The 21777-nt window shown below is 45.7% G+C and overlaps 3 protein-coding genes across 3 annotated transcripts; 1 reads left to right on the top strand and 2 right to left on the bottom strand.

The window, feature by feature from the left end:
* Nucleotides 1-1359: 1359 nt before the first annotated feature.
* LOC131265461 (peroxidase-like) lies at nt 1360-3315 on the bottom strand. Its single transcript, XM_058267729.1, has 4 exons — nt 2970-3315; nt 2176-2908; nt 1786-2113; nt 1360-1719 (listed from the first exon to the last, which is right to left on the bottom strand). The coding sequence occupies exons 1-4, from the start codon at nt 3313-3315 to the stop codon at nt 1360-1362; spliced, it is 1767 nt and encodes a 588-aa protein (XP_058123712.1).
* Nucleotides 3316-5903: 2588 nt separating this feature from the next.
* LOC131271539 (peroxidase-like) lies at nt 5904-8291 on the bottom strand. The gene is made up of 5 exons (XM_058272999.1): nt 8089-8291; nt 7642-8015; nt 6806-7556; nt 6403-6730; nt 5904-6323 (listed from the first exon to the last, which is right to left on the bottom strand). The coding sequence occupies exons 1-5, from the start codon at nt 8289-8291 to the stop codon at nt 5904-5906; spliced, it is 2076 nt and encodes a 691-aa protein (XP_058128982.1).
* Nucleotides 8292-20001: 11710 nt separating this feature from the next.
* Nucleotides 20002-21519, top strand: LOC131265450 (uncharacterized). The gene is made up of 2 exons (XM_058267718.1): nt 20002-20880; nt 20950-21519. Exons 1-2 carry the CDS (start codon nt 20002-20004, stop codon nt 21517-21519), a joined length of 1449 nt encoding a protein of 482 aa, XP_058123701.1.
* The last annotated feature ends 258 nt before the right edge of the window (nt 21520-21777 follow it).

Raw genomic sequence — 21777 nt, 5'->3', positions numbered from 1 at the left:
AAAACGTTTCAAACGTTTTCGGTGTGTAGTTTCTTTCTGTGTAGAATTCAATGATCAACACTTGTTTGATCGCCTTGAGATGTTTGTTGCTAGAAAATCTAGATACATATCTAAAAACCTCGGAATTAAATGGAAATAAAATCACCTCAAAATGTAGTAGAAGATATAGGAGGATCGAACAATTGAAAGGAAACTAGGTTTGCTCTCAAAACAGGGAGACAACTTGTTTAACTATATATTAATAATACTTGGTTTAAATTTTTTGAAATTACTTACTTACTAAATACTGCTTATTGCATTTAGTTAAACAAAACCGTTAAACAAATGAACCAAGCTCGAACAAATTTAGCCGATCGTGCTGACTATTTCAAACAACCAATTATTTTCTATTTGAAAACTATTATACTATCATAAAGAAAATTCGTGACAAAATTTGTACACTTCACTATAATTTGATTCACTACAAGTGCTTATTTTGCAATTCACAAAAGTAAAGAATAAATTAATTTCAATTAGCTGTAACTGCGAAACTATTTCAGCTACATACAATAATGGATATTGACCGATTAACATTCATAGAACGATAATATTATTCAATACCAAATGCGCTGGCTAAACTTATGTATCATATTTATGATGTGTTAATGGCAAACAAATTGGATATTTACTGTCTGCTGGCTGATTATGATGATCAAATAAATCCGGCAAATTGTTCAGGCCTCCAAAACCCTTAATTCATTACAGCTTGAAAAAGAATTGAAACAAAATAACTAGCTTGAGAACCAAACATTCACATATTTTGATTGTAAAAAATATATCAGTAAAATAGTTGGGACATATTCATTCAACAAGGTAACTTATATCAAGCAATCGTTTCAAATTTTATAAGCGAATTGTAGGATTTATCAGTGTCACTTAACATGCTGTACATCAATAATTATGAAATCCCAAACAATTATGACACACAATCATCACTCAAAATTTCTTGTGCATCAGAGATTAGGATTAGTTTTACAAACAAACAAACATTTAAAAAAGCCTTTTTTAAGTTTTTTGATTTTCTGGGAGGATCCGCATCAGCCGAGCGGTAGCGCCGGTTAGAAAATCGGCCCATAAGCGCCAGGGCTCACCATCTCGACGGCGTGGGTTCGATTCCCAACCGAGACCGGACCCTCCCCTGTACGAGAGGACTGTCTGTCCACGTACAACAGGGAAACATGTCCCGTAAGCGCTTAACTGGGAGGCATGACCAAACCAAACTACCTATAAGGATATCAAAAATAAGAAAGTTTGTAAAGGTGCGCGTTATGCGTTTATTTATGTTTTATTTTTTTCGAAAGCAATGTTTAAAGTATTCAATTACCAAAAACGCACATCTAATGCTGGAAGGGTTCGGCACGATACCAGAGGGTTGACATCCATTATTTGTTGGAACGCACGAGGTTGCATTTGGAAAACTCCTGGACTATTGTCGCACAGTAGACGACCTATACTGGCTTTGCGGATCTCATTGAGCTGCGAAGGTGTGAATGCTCCCGGTGTGTTTCCATTTTCGAAGAAGAACCGATCACCCCGCCTTGTTCGCATGAACTGTTCCATCAAGATACAGTGATAGGTAGGACCAGCCTGAGTACCGGGGAGATGGCGTTCGAAAAACTCGGCAACGGGAAGGTCTACGTCGTCGACGGTTCGATACAAGGAGTTGAGAAGTTGAATATCCTGTGTTTGAATGTAAAGTGGAAATAATGGAGAATCAAAATTGTAACACGCATTACTACAAACTACCATAGGTCCACGCAGCTCCGTAAAATCTTCCCATCGATTGGCACGTCCTAGGCCGCAGTACTGCCGGAAGGCATTGAAGCCTGCAATACCGTGGTCCCGGCTGCGCTGAATATCCAAAGCCTTCAGATCGGACCCGAAACGGTCGCGGAATCGGAACAGGAAGTGTCTAATCTCTGGATCGAAGCTCAAGTCGTTCCGTCCCATCGGTTGGCTTGTCATACCCCGAGTTAGCATCGAGTATCCATCATTACGTTCCAAAACAGTCGGATTAAACATATGATCATTGATGTTCAATGAACCAGCGAATGTTCGGGACTCCTGGGCAAGACTGAAAGTATATGCAGTGGCTTTACGCTGTAACTACCCAAGAATAGATCTTTAGTATGTTACCTTAGGCTTCCCAGTATGGCGGAATGGAAGTAGCGGAATGCACCGTTAGCATGGGAGTTCAGGGTGGTTGGGTTGACGGTCGAGCTGTAATCGTTTACATAGTCACGTGATCTGACCAGTAATCCCCGCTGAACCATCTGATCCGGACCGAGGAAGTGTGGCAACCATTCATAGTAAACGATGTGTTGATACTGCGCAATGTTGATACGCCGAGCCTCTTGGAAAACTTTCTCGTCATTCCATAGTGGACGCAGTTTACAAAGCTGCTGTGCAATCCTGTTGTGCTCTCGTAAGAAGACGATATGAAGAATCGTTAGCTCAGGAGTGATATTACTTCGTTCATCACCGGTCAGATAGCAGGTGTCCGTAGCCAAGTTAAGGGTGCAAGCGCTGTTAGACTGCGGATTTCTCGGTGGCCATTCGGTTCCATTACGGTTCTCGACCTTCATTCGTCCACCGACGAATGAGCGTAGCTGCGAGTTCTGTTGCTCACTGTTTCCGTAAACGAGGGACAAATCCAGAAATGAGGTGGCAGCATTGAGTTGTTGTGCTTGTTTGCCTCCACAGTTACCTCCGTTCGCATCACATGTATTCAGGGTTCTGACTAAATCCAAACACTGTATTCCACCGGCCGCTAGAACGGGATCGTTTGGTGGTACCACAATGGAGTAGCATCTTCGATCGGGTCGTGAAACCACCCTCCCATTTTGACAGCATGCCACTGAATCGGAACCTATATGATCATATAACATTTAGTTCTAGATCCAGTTGTACAATCATGAAAGGTTACTTACCTCCAGCACGTAGTCCCATATCGTGCGCAACGATTTGGCCGAACTGCATGTTTACTAGAGTCGTTCTTGGATCAACAATATTCTGCTCATTAAACATCCTCAACGATAACACACGGGCGCTTGGTAGTTCAACTCCCGTACGTGATCTACGGGGCGTAGAAATGCCGTCTCCATAATCGGCCATCAGTAGCCTACCGTAAGGGGTGTTGGCCATTCCCCAGGTTGGATTTTGCAGATTGTTACAGCTTCCATCGAACGTACGGTACGGCGATCCGGAGTTACATGCACAGAAAACACTTTCCACACTAAATGCCACTAAAAGGATCACCTTAACAGGAAACCACATGTTGCGATTCCTCTGATAGCGAATATGAACCACTATTGGGCCAGAGAATGGAGCATGGTTATTTTATAGCACTTTATATACCGCCTTATTCATTGTGACAGTGTTTCTACTGTTTGCTTTTACGCAAGTGTGTTCCGCTACCAACAACAATCCAACCCTTTCATGGCCTTGCATGTAAGTTCTATTAGTACCAATTCAACTCGTGGAAGAAAATGGTACATCCGTCACCCGCATTGAGTCAATACCTCGATATAAGCGAAGGTATGTTTTTAGCACAAATTCTAGTGCAAAACACAAGATATTGTTTTAAATGTGATTAAAACAAAATATGAATGATTTCTTGATTTATATAATTTGAAATATTGTAAACAAAGGAATAAAGTTTAGATTCATGTGCTGCTTCAATTTGCTATCATAACACAATTAAAAGATACAGCTTTCGGTAACGTACCATTAGTAAGAAACAATGTTTTAAAAAAGTAGCGATATCAAAGTAGTAAATATCAATAATTGTATTAAAAAGCAATCAAACATTAGGGCAAAATAAAGTTCAAATAATTCATTTTCTAGGTTGTCTATTACATAGGAGCAATGTTACGTGGTAAATGTATATTTGGTTTAATTTATACATATAAAAAATATGTAAATGTTATTAAATCCACCAGCCATACCTAATTTTTATTGGATATGTTGTTGAGCGGAAAGTTGTAGAAAAAAAAGTTGTTTACACGATTCAATTTTATTGTACAGTACAATGAGCTTTTCACGAAATGAATGATCAAGATTGTTATAGGAAAACCTGAAGTGCTACTGTGCAAGAAAAGTAAACAACCAGATGTTTCAAATTTTATCCTTCCAGACCAAGCCTCCATCAGTTTATAAAAACTGGATCCGTTAAAACCAATATCCTTTTGTCAAGATACTCTTTAAGGCGGTTCTGAATATCCTGATCGTTACTAGCTATTTTGATATAAGTTTTTGGCATTGACTTAAATAATCGAAAGCCAATATACTGTGAGAGAGTTTACCAAGCATTATTACGGATGATTTTAGAAGTCTTTGCTCAACATCAGAATCCTCCTTATCATTTCCAACAGACCAAGAAGACATCTATATATTTAATGAAATTTATCTTGGGACTGAATTGTAGGCGCGAAGTTAAAACTAATCAGTTTTGACTGAAACATATAACGAGAGTATAACATTTCGACTACACCAACTACTAGTGAAAACAAGTAATAGTCCATCTTTTAGTCCATTCGATGATCCTTAATTAATCAAGGCTAAATATTTATCAACGATTTAGGCGGGCTTTCAGTAATTTCTCGCCACAAAGTGGAAGTTTGGTAAAATGTAACCAATTATCGACGATACAAGCGTCGACATTTTATTATAAATAATATGTTTCTAAAATTTTTGCCAATTTAAATATATCTTCTTTCTTGTATTGCACAGAAACTCTAATTCTTAGCTTGTAAGAAATTTAAAAATATTATCACTGTGATGTGCTGAAATAAATATTCGTGCTTCATGTGATATCATACTATAGTACATACATTACATTGGTTGTGTAGTAAACATTGAAAAACGTGTACGATTTCTTTTTATATTTTATTTAAGTTAGGAAACTTTATTCACAAAACAACATACAGCTACAGCTAATATAATTTCACTTGTTTTAAATAACACTATTTCGTTCATTACCACTACACTAACGGGGAGGGAAGGAAGTCAGAAAATGTACGGGCCTTTGATAATGCTTGGTTGGATGAATTTCTTTTTTCCAAAGTCAGTTTTCAAACCAAAAATTGATGATTGGTTTGATGCTATTTACGCAGTATGATATGTAGTCGGTGAATCATTCATGATAAAGCATGGGTAATACAAAAAAAACGGCGAATTGAATTGATGCGATTGATGCTGCCTCAATACTGGGCTCGATCCGGGCAGGCTCGATGATATGGCAAAACAAATACGAATAAATCCGACAACAATATTTTCCTTCAGTACAACACTCCCTATTTACACTGGCAATCGAATGTTTGGTAGTGGGGACCGCGTGGCGTTGAGTTGGGAAAAAGTGATGCTAGCGTACCGTATCGGTGACACGTATCGGTGCACACAGAGAAGTTCGCCTTCCCTAGGGGAGAAGGTGTTTGTGCGGAGCCACGCGGGATGCACGGTGCGTCTGGAGTCAAATAGTGGTACATTCTCGCTGCGGTGCGCTATATGGTAGATAACACGTGAATGTTGCATGAAGAGGCCCGAAGGAATCGAACGGGAACGATGTGCGGATAGGGTGAGATTCAGCCAGGTTGCGGTATATGCGTTTCACTCAAAAAGCGTGCCCTTGTCCCAAACGAAGGTTGACAAATGAGAAGCAGAGAGCAAGGAATGTCAAAAACCAATCATCAAACTCATATACGATTACTTCAAACATTTACGATGAGGTGCGAATGTGCAGCTAGTGCGACAAAACTGGGACATGGAAATGGGTACGTGTACGTGGACTTCGGGTGGAACAACATTCATGCTTTCATTCATTTCTCTCGCGTCCCTGGCAGTCAACTGGTGGACGGTGCACACCTTTACTTTTTGTAGTTGTGGAAGTAGTGGAACGAGTGCAGGCTGTTGTCGTACGACAGGTCCTTCCAGAGGGAAAGATCGACCTCGGGGATCTGGGAGCACGGAACCACCTGGTTGCTGTGCGAGATGCGATGGAACGCCTTCGGCTGCATCGAGGAAACGTGGTTGCCGTTGTCGCAGAACAGTCGGGCAATGTTGGCCTTGCGCAGCTCGGCCAGCTGTTCGCGGGTGAAGGCCAGATCCTTGTCGCCGCGCTCGTAGAAGAACCGATCGGCAACACGGGTACGGTAGAACTGCTCAGTCAGGATGCACAGGAACGTAGGTCCGGCCAGGGCACCGTTGACGTGTGCCTCCAGCGATCCTCCGACGGTTAGATCGATATCGTCAATGCTGGCGTACAGGGACTGCAGTTTCGAAACATCCTGTAGAATGGAAAATTAGAACCAAGATTATCGTACGGAAAACCAGCGCTTGTTGTTGAAGTGTACGCGTATTACGAACCTGAGGCGAGATCAGATCCATCAGGTCCTCCCAGGTAGAAGCGCGTTTGAATCCGCAGAACTCGCGGTAATCGTTGTAGCCGGCCAGACCGTGGTCACGGTTGCGCTGGACGTCGATGGCGCGCAGATCACCTCCGAACGGACGGCCGCGACGGAACAGGAAGTGCTTGATTTCGGCGTCGAAGTTGGTATCGGTCAGCTCCTCGGGCTGGGTGGCAAGACCACGGGTCAGGAAGTCGTAGTTGTCTCCGGCTTCGATGATCGAGGGACGGTTGAACCAGTCGCTCAGACGCAGCGATCCCGTTGGCTTACGAACCTCCGAAACCAAGCTGAGAATGGATGAATGATAATAACTGGTTATGCGGCGCGCTTGCGGATTTTCACTATTTTGTGTTGGAACTTACTCAAGACGTCCTTCGATCTGCGAGTGGAAGTAACGGAAGGCGGCGGTGGCGTGCGAGTTCAGCACCGAGGGATCCTGGCTCGGGTCATAGTCGTTGATGTACTCACCACCCTTGGTGCGGTAGATCAGACGGTTCTTGACCATGTTCTCCCAGCCGAGGAAGATCGGTAGCCATTCGTAGTAGTTGATGTGCTGATACTGGGCGATGTTGATGCGGCGGGCCTCCTGGAACAGCAGCTCGTCGTCCCAGTGTGGGTTGTACTTCTGCAGCTGATCGGCGATGCGGTTGTGCTCGCGCAGAAGGATGATCTGCATGATGGTCAGGCCAGGGTTTTGGTTAACACGGGAGTCACCAGCCAGATAGCACACCTCGTCACGCGATTCCAACTCGCAATCGGTGGTCGCATTCGGGTTGTTCGGTGGCCACTCGTAGCCATCGCGCTCAACCGTGGCCATGCGTCCACCGGTGAAGGCGCGCAGACCGGCGTTCTGCTGGTCGGAGTTACCGTACACGAGCGACAGGTCCAGGTAGGCGGTGACGGTGGTTAGCTGTTCGGCCGGCTGGCTCGGGTGGGTCGGGGTGCACTGATCTTCGCGGTCGGTGAGCGTGCGGACAAAGTTGATGCACTCGGTATTGGTCTGCGAATGGGCCGGGTCATGCTCTGGCACCAGGATCGGATAACAGCTGCTCGGAGCGCGTTCCTTGCCAATCAGTTTGCCTTCATCGGTACAACATCTCGTCGGGTGTTTCTCTGTAAGGAGGTAGAAAAGCAAATACAAATAATTCGCATTGCAGATCGCCGATGTAAAGGATCACTTTGAGCTCTCAAGACTTACTGGATTGGGTACCACCGGCCTGCATGCTCATGTCGTGCGTCATGATCTGTCCCCATTGCATGTTGGCAAGGGTGTACTCTGGATCGGGGATGTCCTGTTCGCCGAAGGCAACCAGCGACACAACGCGAGCGTTCGGCAGCTCCTGCCCGGTGACGGAAACGGTCGGCAGCGAAATACCATCCCCGTACTTCGGAGTCAGCAGACGGCCATAGCGACGGTTCGGCGTTCCCCAGGTTGGGTTCTGCAAGTTGTTGCACGAACCGTCCAGGGTACGGTAGCGAGACTTCTCGCAGGCTGGCGGTGCCGGACACTGTGGTTGAGCCTGGAGGGCGCTCAGGAATGGGACGGTGTAGCGAGTTTTGCTAACCAGCGGTCTGGTGAGAAACAAAACAACCGTGTTGGTTTAGCAGGAATTGATCAATTCCGTCAGTCAATTTGGTTACTTACGCAAAGTGTGGCGCGGCATGGCTGTAGGTGTGGCTGGATGTAACGACGTGGGCGGACGGTGCGTATGCATGCGAGGACTTCTGCAGCAGACGAGGCTGGGCAGCCGGTTGATCATGGTGAACCACGCTGTACGAGGTAGCCACGTTGACTGCGTCGACCTGGCAAAGGGCCAACACAGCTGATGCCACTACGAACAGCATCATCTGCAAGGAAGAATGAGCAAAAAACAAAAAACACTCATGAAGTTATTAAAGACATTGAAGGAGGATTTAAAACAATATTTAATTGATCTATTGGCCATATTGGGGAATATCTGGTACATTCTCATCGACCTCAGATGTCAAAAACTAATAGGGTTGCATATGTAGCGCTATGAGAAAAGAAACCGATTGTTTGCATTAATTCAATTTGCACAAGCAACGCAACATGTGGGAGAGTTGTTAGTTGAGTTGTGTTTTTGCTATCATCTCGCTTCGTTATCCCTCATCTGTTTCCAATGAACCGTATCGTGTAGGTCACCTGGATGGTTGTGGAGACCGTTGCACCTGTTCGTTTGCAAGCTTTTTGCTACCCATTCTCACTGTTTGTTACGGCGGCTACCGAACATGAGCTTGAACATTTATGCGTTCGTGTGTTCTAGCGCATTGGGAGTAGAAATAGATTCATAATTCATTTAACGGTAGCCTGCCCTCCGGTTATCTGTTCGCTGGGGGATGTATAAAGCTGTAGGCAGTAGGTTAGGAAACTAGCGCCATCGGTTTATGCTGCTGCCTGTTCGCTGATCTCAGCGATCGAATCGTTTCGACGTGTGTTTGCTGCTGTACGACGTCCCCTGCTAACCGACAACAGTGAGGCTGACGTCTGAAGGAATTCATGTTTAGTCAATGTCGACAGCTATAAGGCACACGCGAACACTATGGGAGGCGGTAGCGCGACCAGTCACACGCGCAGCACCTTTATCAATTGTCTGTTTATGAAACGTACGTAATTGCCGCCATCCGGTGTTTTAGGAAAGGAATTGCATTGATTCGACGGCAGTTGGTCCACGTTTCGGTTTGGTCTTTTATTGAAGCTCTTTTTACTTAAGAATTCGTCGGGGCTTGGGAAATAGCGTTGATCCAATTGAGCTAAATAAAATGTTTCCTACCTTTTGTTCATTTAGTTGGTCAAAACTAACCATCTGTCGATTAGTGGCCCAATCGGTGCATATGGCATGTCTATACCATCTTAGATTGTTGTTGTTCGATACAAGGTCAATAAGAATGCAAGTTGTCCCGACACAGATTAAACGTAACGTTACCGGATACACTTAGCGATATTACCATCATTTACAGAGCTAATTACTGGAAATGGTTCAATCTGCGCCAACCGTCGTGAATGGATGTGCAGATAAAAGCCGAGCCAAACGAGGACACGGTGTTTTAATCAATGAAGTGCTGCCCTGCCTATTACTTTGCTGCCCTGCCTGCTGCTGACCTTCAGACTTTCATCTCTCACGAACGAAGGGAATTGACATAAAAACGCTTCTTATGCGATTTACGCCCGTCTCCGAACGGAATTCGTGAGGATTTACCGGGTACGACGAGCGTCCACCGACAATACTCGAGCAAATCAGCACTGGGCGCACGTAATAGAACGAGTAATTGACAGCTGCTCAAATAACCAAATAATGGCCCAGGGTGTACTTGATTGTGTACTATTCCGAAGGGCACTGTCTTTCTGGTTAGTACCAGAATGTATTTATTTCTATAGACCCGTATACGCTAGCAGTGTGCTGGTTGGGTTGGGTTGGGTGTCGGAGCTGTGCTGGCGGGGTCGGTATGTAGGTATGATTAGTTTGTGGTTTTATGATTAATTCTTGTTCATGAGCTCGGTACCAACCCGCCCCGCCTACCAAATCGTTTGGGAGTCATTAGTCCGTTGAGAAACTTGACCGAGCACCGTGTCACGGAGCGTGGTATGGGACCAGCAGGGTGACCCATTGTGTTATTTAACAGTCAGGAAGTTTTTGGCCAACGGGGGCGCTACCATAGCTGACCTTACTCGCCGAGCGGAGGCACTAGCTGCTGGGTTCCTCTGTCAACGCAAGCCTAACGCTGCCCGGTGTGCAAATGTGTGCAACTCGTGCATAATGTCGTTCCCCCTTGCTGGAGGCTGCCCTTAACGGAGAACACAGAACATTTTATCAGTTCGCTCTCATCGTAGAAATCCCCCTCGAGGGGGATTTACTTTGGTCGTGTTTTGACTTGCATCCAGTGTCTCTCGGAATTCAAATACATTGCATGGCACCGTACTATTCGATGACGACGGTAACCCGTCAGGGTAACATGTCTAACCTACATTCGACTTGCTTCAGTAGCATTTTGCGCACACTGGAGTTTGGAAGGAATTTAGTGCACGCGAATCTTTGCGTCGCCGTGATCTTTTCCACTCCCGCCGCACGGTCGTGGCCACTAGGTAGAGCCTCGAGCGTACTTCAAAGGAGAAAAATAAAAAGACTTACCCCTGGCAGGATGATCCGCAAGCGTGATCGCTCGCTACCAAAGGCGATCGCAAGTGGGAAGCAAATTATGTAATACTCCATCCCCAACGAGAGGTGCACAGGCACAGGTCGTCACACAGAAAAGGACAGAAACGTGGTACCTCGGGAATGGTTCTATAGCCCCGCTTCCTAGGGTGATCTGACTGGGCACTGGTTTATGAGTTTCACGATCGACTCCAACAAGCCAGCCAGCGGCTGTCCTTGCCTTGGTGTATACCGTTCCGCAGGGTACTAAAACTAACGTTTATACGCCTTCCCAGTGAAACTCGATCTGCTTCCGCAGGACCGATGAAATACTGCACAGTTTTTGTGTCGGTTGTTGTTTTGCTGCTTTATTTTGTCCCGCCGAGGCGCTGTTAATTAATTTAAGTTTTTCTGCAGCTCGTAAATCGTATCGCCGCCTTTTGTTTCGCTACCGTTGGAAGCGTGAACCGGACACGAATCGCTTTGAAAGGAGATCGATTATCATACTCTACGGTACTGGTGAGGCACCCGCACACGCTTTAGCGCTTGATAGAGTTATTTAAGCGATAGATTGATGTGACGAATTGTTGGACGAACCCACGAACTTAGTGACGCCCTCTTTCGGCGGTTCGAGGCCGCAATGAAGCAGAATTCGGTAGCCTCGGGAAAAAGACATTTGGAAGTGGGGCTTTTGAAATACAAAGTTATGGTTTTATGATCGTTCACGACGAACTAGATCACCATCTGGTGTGAGCCTATTAAACGAGTATGAACGATGGCGATGGACCTTGGAGAATCGATCGTCTAAAGTGTCGTGGCATGTGGTCCGATAGATTTCTTAGCGGATTAGTTGCGCTACAGGAGACCTAGTAGTGCTCCGCGATCATTATCAAATCCAACAGCGACCAGGTGCTGGTAAAGAACGGATAAAACAATTAGCCGTGGAATTGATTCAGCACAGTAGAACCGATATGATCACTGCTTGGATTAGTGAAATGCTCGGCTTTAGAGGTACTCGGTGGCTTAGAGTCACAGAATTGACGAATGTCGGTCGGTAGGCCTCTCCATTATTCTCCCGCCATCTTGATCACGATCGTGCCATTCCAAAGCGATACTGTCAGGCAGACAATTTTCTCGTGACAGATGGAACTCCCGACAGCAGGGGGCGATTTGCGTGTACTGCGCATAAAGTGCGCCTTTTCTTGCCTCGGCAATAAACCCAGTCGCGGGTGTCGATGGTTTCCCAGGGTTGCATCCGTACTCGGGGTGGCTCTTACAAGTTGGTAGCTTGTATTCCGTGGCGGAATGTTTCAGTTCTTTTCATCAGCCGCACACCAGCCGGATTTCACTTTCACTCTCTGCCGGCGCGAACTGACATAACCTTCAACCCAATCGATCTGTTTCTGTAGTGAAGAGTGACCGAGTATCGGGGAACCAGTTGTGCCCAGTGGCGCATAGAGATGGAATAATTCGCTTTGAAAAATCCTTTCACGCGCCATACGGAAGCCAGTTTCGTAGTTCAGTTTAGTCAAACTGAAAGGTCTTTCGACGCAACAAAATTCGATAAAAATAAAAACAAGAATGTGATCCGGTCTGGCTACCGGGTCGATTAGTGGCATAAATGGATCTGTCGTCTGTCGAAGGCCCTGGAACAACACACATGCTACAATGTCCAAAATATTTCAGGTTAGCGAATCTAGTTGTTTGAAAACCATTAATCTTTCTAGTTTCCCCCGTAGGCATGTTTAATGTAATTATAATCTGCACACTTTTTGGTTCCTTCATACCACGTGTGGGTTGTTTGTTTTGCAACACATCACTCTAATAGTTTTTTGTTTTCTTTGCCAAACCAACGAGTTCATAGATCCAAGATCCAAGAGATTGCATGACACGAAACACCTATTGTCCATTATGGCTCGGACGGTTGAAAGTCGTTGTTGGAAATGGAAACACGAGTGCATTGAGCAATAGTGCAAGTTTATATCGATCTGGTCCCATTTTTTGGGAGATCAATTTTGTCCATTGTGAATAGGTGCTTTAAATACGCCGTCCTCTATACCACGAGTACCGTGCCTTACATCATAGCTTTATCTCTTCCAGGGCATAATAATGACAACTAAAGCTAGACAAGCAAACGGACCTTCACAGGAGGGCTCGTGGTAGAAAAATAGTCCAACCTTGCGGTTGTAGGTGACGAGAAGATTAACAAAACGCGACCGTATGGAAGGTCTAATGCGTCAAGCGTTGTTGAGATTGTTCGCCGCTACCTCAATGTGGATCGTTGCTTGGAACGGTTTGTGTGCAACCATACACCAAACCACAATTGTCGCCTGTGCACATGTGGGGCGTCAGTTGGCAAAACGGTCTAGAGTTTGTTTTGAGTATACCAGAGCCCAAACATGACCCCCAAAGGCGATCAGGCGAACACCGACGTTTTGTAGAGCATTTATTAATTACCGGCCCTTGGGGCATTCGGACAGATTGGATTGCGGGTGCTGCATTTTTTTTCGTATGGCCAGTGTCGTACCTCCGTACAACACCAATTATCGCATGTCATTGCACATTGATTACGGTGCATGGTATCGTATGCTACCCTACCGTACTCGATGCTCAAACAACTCCTCTTAACCATGATTCTTGGGGCACCCGAAGATCTTGGAAGTATGGCCACTTTTGACAAGTCCTGGGAAGGAGTTTGCCCCACGGACCTTGATACCGACTGATTGGCGACTGATCTCGTGAGCCAGTCAGGTGTCATATTATGACGCTAATGAGTTAGCGAACAAATCGACAATCAGCAGTGAGTATTCGGGGTTTGTTGGAAGCCGTTATAGAGCCTATAATTTGCACCATTATGGTGTGCGCACGGGGCCAGATATAGAAGCGCAGCAAACGGCATGCGCGGCTCGAAGCTAACCGACAAAAGGGGGGTAATGATTGTGCTCTTAAAATAAAGTGAGAATATTATGGTGATTCTAAGCGGTTGGTGACGATGTTGGGAGTGGGTTTTGGGTCCACTCGTGGGCCTCCATGGTATGGTGCCTGGGGAGTAAATTATGATTGCTGATGGTCAATGGCGCCATCAACGCGCGTTGACACTGAACTAATTTGCTCGTAAAGTTAAGCCTTTTGAGATGACGTTAGTCTTTATGCGTTTTATTTTGCTATTTTTTTTAAACCCAAAACACGTTCATCGCTATTTTTATTTCAATCGATTTAAACAATTGGACAAACACTATAAGTTCCGAGCAGCATGATTTAGGTTGCAATCCAATTGCATCATGCACAGTGTATTGTCCGGCTTGAAGTGCAACAAATTTTACAATCATCATTCACTTATTGATTTGTCCATTCGTTCAACTTTCGAAGGGAATGAGAAAACGGTCCGCTCTACTTCCACTCCAGTCATCCACCTAGCAGGGGTTCATCTTATTCTTTTTTCGCGACGATCACGACGCGTATTTTTCGTGTCCTCTCTCTTGGGAAGCCACCTTTTTTTTGTGGTTGGGTAACGGCGGTGGGCGCGCTGGAAATGCTTAAATTCAACATTGTTGGCCTCAGCTTTCGGTCCGATTTGTCCAAATCGATCGCGGTTGGTAAATTGTGTAGTCGCCACTTGGTGTGTTTATTGTATTGCCCCTCGGTTACGATGCAAAACAGTGTGGCAAACCTTCGTCACGACCTTGTGCGAAAAGTTCCCTGCTTAACGGCGAGGGTTGTTATGTCTTATGTGTATGCAAACCGAAAGGATGCTGGGGCGAGCTTTATGTTGCCAATGTTGCACGCACGAATCTGTAACGAAATTCGTACGTCCTAACCTGCCATATTTCTAGTTCATTGCGACCAACACAAACACACACGTACACACCGAACGGTGCCGTTAAATGGTGTGCATAAATTTTATTCGATAATAAAAACCGTTCACAACCGATCGGTCCAGTTTCACAGGTCACTCGAGCCGCAGCAACAGGTTCTGTGTTGAAGAAGTATTTCAAGTGAGTACATAAATACATTCCGTAGGGTCACTGTACGTCGTGTGAATGATCATAAATCAACCCATTGAGGGGGAGAGAGAGGAGAGAAACCCGATTTTTGAGGTGGTACTAGAGTCTAAGGCTAACATTTACATTTCTATGGCACTGTTATGAAAACAGCAACCTTAACCCACGGCAAGATTTTGAATAAAACATGAACAGGAAAATTGCCTTTCAATCGATGTGTAAGAGGATTCCACAAATGGAGGTAAAGTCGTTGAAAATAGTGTTAAATTTGTCATGCGGGCGTGTTCATCGATTTAAATGCCATCGCCTGAAATGTACCCGGCTACCGGATACGAAAAGTGCAACTTCCCATCGATCTGTTCATCATTTTTTTTTTCTGCTGTGAAATTTACTCGTCAGTCCGTCGTGTGGTATCTTCATCTGCGGTTTGCCATCCGCCGGTCCTGGCGCATTAAGACATCAGGCAGCTCGGAGGCAACCGTTGGATCGTTTTTCATATACCACCGGCGATGGGCCACTCGTTAGGGCATAGTTTGGCCCATAGACGTGTCTATGAGAGACCGCAGAAGACGGTGTCGATGATAATCCTCTTAATAATTGCCTCTGTGTAGCTGCAATCGGTTCTCTCTCTCGATATGGTTGTAGACGACGAACCCCTTCGCGAAGATCAATATCGACAACGATCGACGGTTGCGATCAACGACCCTCTCGCGTTGAGTTATGCTGTCGGTGCATTATTAGCTCTTCTGGCCACTTGACATTGGCATTACTTCTTCGTTCCTACCTGGGCCCTTTGGCTGCGTACTTCACCTCGCCAACATTCTTCCACCGGACCGGTAGAGAAAAATGTGTTCACTCATTAGCGGGATGTACCGGTTTGGCGATGGCGGCGTTCCTTTCCGGCACCGTCGTAGGTGGTCAAGTGGTCCACCGGTGGTTTGGTGGTAAATCTTTGTGGTGTCCCCATCGGCTTCTTGCGCAATCGGCACGCAACACGCACTCGCATAATAACGCAACATTGCAATCCAAACGGTCGCTTTTGGGGTGGGCGAAAAATTAACGAACGATGAAAGGATTGCCTCAATTAGGCACATTGTTTTTCCACGTCCATGTCGGCGATGTCGAATCGGCCAGATTTGCGACAACCGCCCGGTGAGATGTTAAAGTAACCTCCCGCTTTCTGCCAAGGAGAAATGACATGTTTCGTTTCCATCCCAACGGTCGCGTCATGCCTTGTTGGTTGCTGGTGGCGCAAAGAACCACCAAAAAGGGTGGTGGAAAAAGGGTGCTTCGAAAAATAATTGTCAATTCCAATGCGTGGTGCAATTCAAAATTGGGTGGGTCGTTGAGGTTAGGTGGTTTCCAATGGAAGGAAATGATGAACAATAGATATTGTAAAGTATTTTCTTGAGCTAACATGGGGAAATTTGGAATCGTTTATATGGTTTTGTGCTTTATATCGCTTGTTTTAGGTGCATTTATCAATTTCAGTGGCTACCTGAGTCGTTGTACCTTATAGCTCGAAAAATCGCTCTACATTTGTCAATACCCTTTGAACAATGTTCCTGTTGCTTACAGGAAGTCTAGGCGAAGAAACAAAAGTTTGAAACTATCTCTTACGAGCTGCACAAAGTTATCATAGCAAAATGGAATTCAAACGCAACGATCAGTGCTAACGTCACTTGGCTATTTATGTCCAGAAATGTTTGCTATGCGCGGATTGGGGAAATGATGTTTGAAGACAAATGACCGTGTTGTATGTGTGTGTGTGTGCAGAAGCGGAATGGGAAATGAGTGATGGCCGCGAGAAAAGAGAGTGGTAATTCGATCACGTACCAGTTCGGTTTGCGGATCATAATTTTGCAGCAATTTGCAAGCGACGAACTTCCTTTCCTTTGGTTTCACTCCAGAAAGTTCAAATGAGGAAACGAGTGGACAAACAAAAGTACAAATAGTGTACATTGTGTGCTCGGAATCAAATGGATTGGATGGACGAGAAATGTCTCACGTTTTCATTCCAAAGATTGCGGAGGGTTTCAAGCATGGAGCACGGAGCCCAAACGAAAATTTGCAATCGTTCGAAAACGAGCGCTGCGCAAACAGCGGCATGCGTGTCGGAACCTGCTCGGTCTCTCGAACTCCAACGGTCGCATGTCATAATTCCAGCGTGCCATCCATCGAATGCCGCCCAAGACCTTTCCGACAATCCACTATCGGAACTGGGCCCCCAACAGCCACCGAAAGCCATTGTTAGCAAGCCGACCGAAAGCCTGTACAAATCGGTAGTCCACGCAACTGCGCTGGGAACAAACCGCTCAATGAAAGCCAGCACGTGTTAATGCACGTTCACATCAGCTGGAAGAGTGGTTGCGCCTGGGCCGGCCTGTGCAACGCAACGGGAAAGGACGTAATTGTAATCGAGCGTAAAACAGCGAACTTCAAACAAACGGTAATTGTTTGGTTAAGTTAAACACCGCCGTTTGATTGAGTCGGTGCGCTGGAGAACATGGGGAAAAATAAATAAAACGTAAAGGGAAGGAAGGAGGGTTGTTGCTTTCACGAGCTGCACCTAAACTGCAGTAATGCATTAAGTATGCGTTGATTTTGGTGCAATGATCTGAACCGTGTTTGCAATCGGTGAGGCTGGTGTGAAAAATCTCATAACATAGAATTCCTGCCGGCTGCACAAGCTCTATGATTAAATAATTAATCTCACAAATGTTTAGCAACATAAACATTGTGTGTCTCAATAATCTAAGTAGATTTTGATAAAGCAATATACACACATTTGTTTGGCTCTACAAGTGGTTCTTTTCATAATCATGATATATTTAGGAAAACTCTTTCCGCTTGCTGCTGCGCAATGATCCTTCAGTGATGTAATGTTTTTTTTTTTTTTCATTCGAAAGTAAACTCGAAAACCCCATACATCAAGACTTTTGCTACGAAAATTAACCGTGCAATCGTTTGAGTAATGTATATCATTACCATCCTCATCAATGACCTACCAATATCAAAGAGGTCGGAAGCGTTGCTTCGCGCCACTGACTGGCAATTATTAACCGGCAACCTCATGATTTACGCCGTAACATCCCTAAAGAAATGGCTAAAGAAAGCTGTGCCCCTTTAACGGTAAATAATTCCCAGACATTTTTGGGGGAGTTGTTGGATAGCATCGTGTTAATAGATGAGTAGAAAGATGAAAATAAAGTAAAAAGTAAGTGCGTTCAATGGAAGGAGGTGCAGTACTTCCGGCAATGATTGACGGTTTAAGTTGTACCCGCAGAAAGGAAAAATCTTGTGGCTACATTGCCTTAGGTTGGAAGGATCTATTAGACGCTTCGAAAGTACAAACTTAGTTCACAAATTCGAATTCAACTCGTGCTACAGAGTGAATTGAAGAGAGAAGAGAGCGCGAGAAAATAACAAGATCTGATAAAACGGATGTCATCGCGGAGGAAACCAATCAATATTTGATTGGTGGCCCAAGGAAAAACTTGAGAGCTTGACAAACGGATACCAATCAAACGACCGTCCGGTATGGGGCTGCGATCAACCCCTTCGATTGACCTTGTTTGCATAGCGAAAGGTCTTAGATAGATAAATCTTCGACTGCTTGAAGTGCGCTCGAAATTCGTTCGGTGAACTCACGCTAACGCAATTTTGTCTCCAGCGCAACACGACTGTCATCGTAAATGTTGCTGAATGCGTCGAGCCGTTCTCACCACAAACCCTACCAGCTGTTCGTTTGTGCCGTGGGCCGACGCTTACGCACGACCAATTAATCGATCTCGATGACCCTTGGCTCTAATGACAGTGAGACACCGGTGGCAGTCCGGTCCGTTATGGTGTCTGGTAAAATATGAGGCGATTTGCTAAGCCGAATCGAAACTTCCTTACAACAAAGTAGCGACAGTACGCCAGTCAAGCGGCTCCAAAATAGTGACTGGGCGTCGTTTGCACATTCCATTCGTTTCTAGCCCATCGGATTTTCATCATGGTCGAACGTACAATCCAGTGGCGGAACCATCCATCCATCCATCCTTTCGTTCAGTTGTTTACTATTGTGAAAGGAGATTTGTTACAATAAAAATCAACAATTCCAAACCAACGCGAATTGTAAGAGAGAGTCAAATCAATGTAATTGGCACTGGATGGCTGAGAAGATACCAGATATGCCTCGTGGACACGCTTTTTTGCTTCTTCAATTCATTCTGTCGGAAATGTCCACCGGCATTCCACAAAACCAACTCCAGCGTTGTCATCCACCTGTCAGCTTGCAATAAACATAAACAGGATCGTTAACAAAAGCGAACACAATATAGCTTTCAATGTTGCTGGGCGGTTCGCTGAAGAACAATGTTTACAGTCCGAGTGGAAATCATAAGAGCCATCCGAAACCCGGGTGGCCACATAAAGCATCGATCCCGGTAGACCGCACCTGTCAATCATCCGATCGATATTGTGTGGAGGGATTTTTAATGAGGCCGAAATTAAGGATCGAACTCCTGATCTGCATGCCTGACACACACGGCCAGTCATGCTGTCCACCCCATCAGTTTGTGGTACAATTTAAAATGGGTGATATCACCGCGTCCCACCTTTGACGGGGGGGGGAGGGATAGTGATCGATAAAAGCGCGGCGCAAAAGTTATGATGACTCGTGAACCGCAAATTCGAACCGACAAATCGGTGTTCATACGCGTGCCATGCTGCGAACCCGTGGAACCCGGGGTGGCGTAACGGATAATGGACACCGGCACCGTCAAGCGCCAAGCCGGTATGATTTATTTGCCTGCAAGCCCTAGTGTAAGCCGGGACGGCTTAGCCGGCGATTTCCTTTACTTAATTCATCTCATTTGTTCCATCGGTTCGCCGGCCCGGTGCAGACTTTGTCGTGCAAACGGTGGTAATATCTAATGCCTTTTAAGCGGGAGCACCAATTTAGAGCAATTTCACATGGGAGAGCGTGTGTTTATGTGACGGGACATTCCAGGAAACGGGTGGCCACATTTCTTTGGTGGAAAGATTGATCATGACGTGGTGTGGATGTAGAGAGAGTGTTGTATAATTAAATAACGGCCGAACACAGGCATTTCTCCTGATGAAAAACTGTGTCACACATGTTGCTCCAAGAGGTGGCTCAACTTCCTCATACGAACCGATAAGAGATTTGCTGCACGGATGATGAAAATTACCTGAAAAGAGAAAAAAGTTTTACAAAATTAAAATTTTGTACCAAGAAAAGTCAATAAAAATAGGAAAAGGCAATCAATACTGTTTAGATCAAGTTGGCATAGACGACTATTTTAAACTCAGTTTTATTTGACGTCAGCAAGCGTTTACAATTTCTGTCGCTAATTGTATTCAAAAATTTTAAGTCACGAAATCCCTGAGCGCTCGAAAATGTCGTACATATTTCTTTTGGAACTAATTGTAGATGATTTGGATATATTTCCGCAGAAAATTGCAACGCACCTCGATGAACCGAACAAACAGTCCCGTGGTGAGCTGTGCGTCCGGCTGCAAATTGGAGACCTGGTACGGTGTGAGGTTTGCGAAAAGGATTTCGGTTCCACGGTGGACCTGGAGCCGCGTAAGACCGGTGCCAACGGTCTCTTTGTTTACCAACCGGCGATCGAGATGAGCGAGGAACCCGTATTCCGCATATCGGCACACGAGAAGTCACCGGATGGTGTGAAACGGTTGGTTGGACTGTGGGAAGAGCCGGGCCGGAAAATTTTGCAAGACCTAACGTGTGCCTTCGAAAAACGGAACGGCGCGCATCGGAGTTCCGGAGGCTCAAAGGAATCCCTCCGTTCGGACAATTCTAACAACAGCAAGCGACCTAGTAAACCAGTTTCTCATACGACGAAGGAAATGTATCCGTTGAGAAAATCTGTCGAAGCCGAGCAGTCCGGAATCATAGGATTCGCAGTTGTTACCATTCGGATGACCTGCCTGGGTCCAAACGCCAATCAGAAGGTGCTCTTTGGTAAGCGCAACGTGCTGGAACCACCCGTTACGTGCTACAAGATGGAAGATGAGTCGGTAATAAAATGTCTCACAACGGAGGAACCGGAGGATGAGCAACCAATCGCTCCGAAGGCTAGTGCAGCAAGTTTCCAGCAGACTTTGGCGGAGAATAAAGAGGAACAGTTGTATGACGAGTACGCGGCCGAGTTGAATGGAAACGCTATTTGCATTCGTGTGGAAAAGGATGCCAACATTGCGGTCAATATTGACGGGGAGGAAGCACAGAATGGATGCACCAAAGGATGTTGGGTGAGTCTTTGTAGCGAATGCTTGAAATAACAATTCTAATAATCTCGCTTTCTGCCCCGCGACTGCCAGACTTCACTTACCCTCCCTGATCGTGTTTACGGTTTAAAGGAAGAGTTTGTTCAACAGCAGACAAATGCATGCCAGCTTCCCGTGGTGCGCGGGACTCTCAAGTACCCGGTGTACCATTGGTCGGGCGATTTTATGCTTGCCAAAAAGACCACCCCAGTCACTATTGAGGACTTCCGGAGGAAGCCAGATCCGACGCGAACCGTCGGTCTTCAAGCGTGTACCGCAGACGAACAGCTCGAAAAGCAGCTGGCCGGTATCGAAATTTGCCGCAAGGGTTGGCATGATCCGAACGTGGATGTGTTCGTTCTAAAACTTGGAAAACAGCCGCAACAGGACGCAGGAGGCAGTGATCCACGCCATCGGATCGAAATCGAGCTGCGCACTCCGAAGGGGCCCACAAGGGAAATCCGCCCGAAGGAAACGCGTGGTGTGCAGGTGTTGGAGGAAGAGTTTGCGCCACCTCAAAGACCCGCGCCACCTCCGGCCGTACCGGTTACACCCGGTGGAGATGCCGGCGTCAATGGCAAAAAGCCCACCAAACCAACCGGCAAGAAAGGCAAAAAGAAGTGAGGTGAGTTAAATAGATGCCGGTTCCGGAAAATTGTTTGATTATTCAATACCAACCAGCACTACTTCATACAGCACTAATTTGTCTGTCCAAACGGGTGTGCATGAGTCTAGGTGTGTTTTTTCGTGTGCGACCGAAAAGGTACCGGCGTGGAAAACGCGGGGTAATAAATCAGAGAAAGTTTTGATCAACGGGTTTCGCAGGCTTTCCCTCGGCCCCGGTCAAGACTGGTTCATTTTTATTGTTTTTGCGGTACACGC

This window comes from Anopheles coustani, chromosome 3 (assembly GCF_943734705.1).
Source record: "Anopheles coustani chromosome 3, idAnoCousDA_361_x.2, whole genome shotgun sequence".
Taxonomy (NCBI): Eukaryota; Metazoa; Arthropoda; class Insecta; order Diptera; family Culicidae; genus Anopheles; species Anopheles coustani.
This window is presented reverse-complemented; position numbering and strand designations above follow the sequence as displayed.

What these genes read in the sequence shown, in the direction of transcription:
- LOC131265461 (XM_058267729.1), bottom strand. Translation starts at nt 3,315, where the DNA reads ATGTGGTTTCCTGTTAAGGTGATCCTTTTAGTGGCATTTAGTGTGGAA. An exon ending in GCCATACTGGGAAGCCTAAG is followed by an intron (nt 2,114 to 2,175) that starts GTAACATACTAA and finishes ATATACTTTCAG; the next exon opens with TCTTGCCCAGGAGTCCCGAA. An exon ending in CGGAGCTGCGTGGACCTATG is followed by an intron (nt 1,720 to 1,785) that starts GTAGTTTGTAGT and finishes ATTCAAACACAG; the next exon opens with GATATTCAACTTCTCAACTC.
- LOC131271539 (XM_058272999.1), bottom strand. Translation starts at nt 8,291, where the DNA reads ATGATGCTGTTCGTAGTGGCATCAGCTGTGTTGGCCCTTTGCCAGGTC. An exon ending in CATGCCGCGCCACACTTTGC is followed by an intron (nt 8,016 to 8,088) that starts GTAAGTAACCAA and finishes GTTTCTCACCAG; the next exon opens with ACCGCTGGTTAGCAAAACTC. An exon ending in GGCCGGTGGTACCCAATCCA is followed by an intron (nt 7,557 to 7,641) that starts GTAAGTCTTGAG and finishes ACCTCCTTACAG; the next exon opens with AGAAACACCCGACGAGATGT.
- LOC131265450 (XM_058267718.1), top strand. Translation starts at nt 20,002, where the DNA reads ATGTCGTACATATTTCTTTTGGAACTAATTGTAGATGATTTGGATATA. An exon ending in GATGCACCAAAGGATGTTGG is followed by an intron (nt 20,881 to 20,949) that starts GTGAGTCTTTGT and finishes CGCGACTGCCAG; the next exon opens with ACTTCACTTACCCTCCCTGA.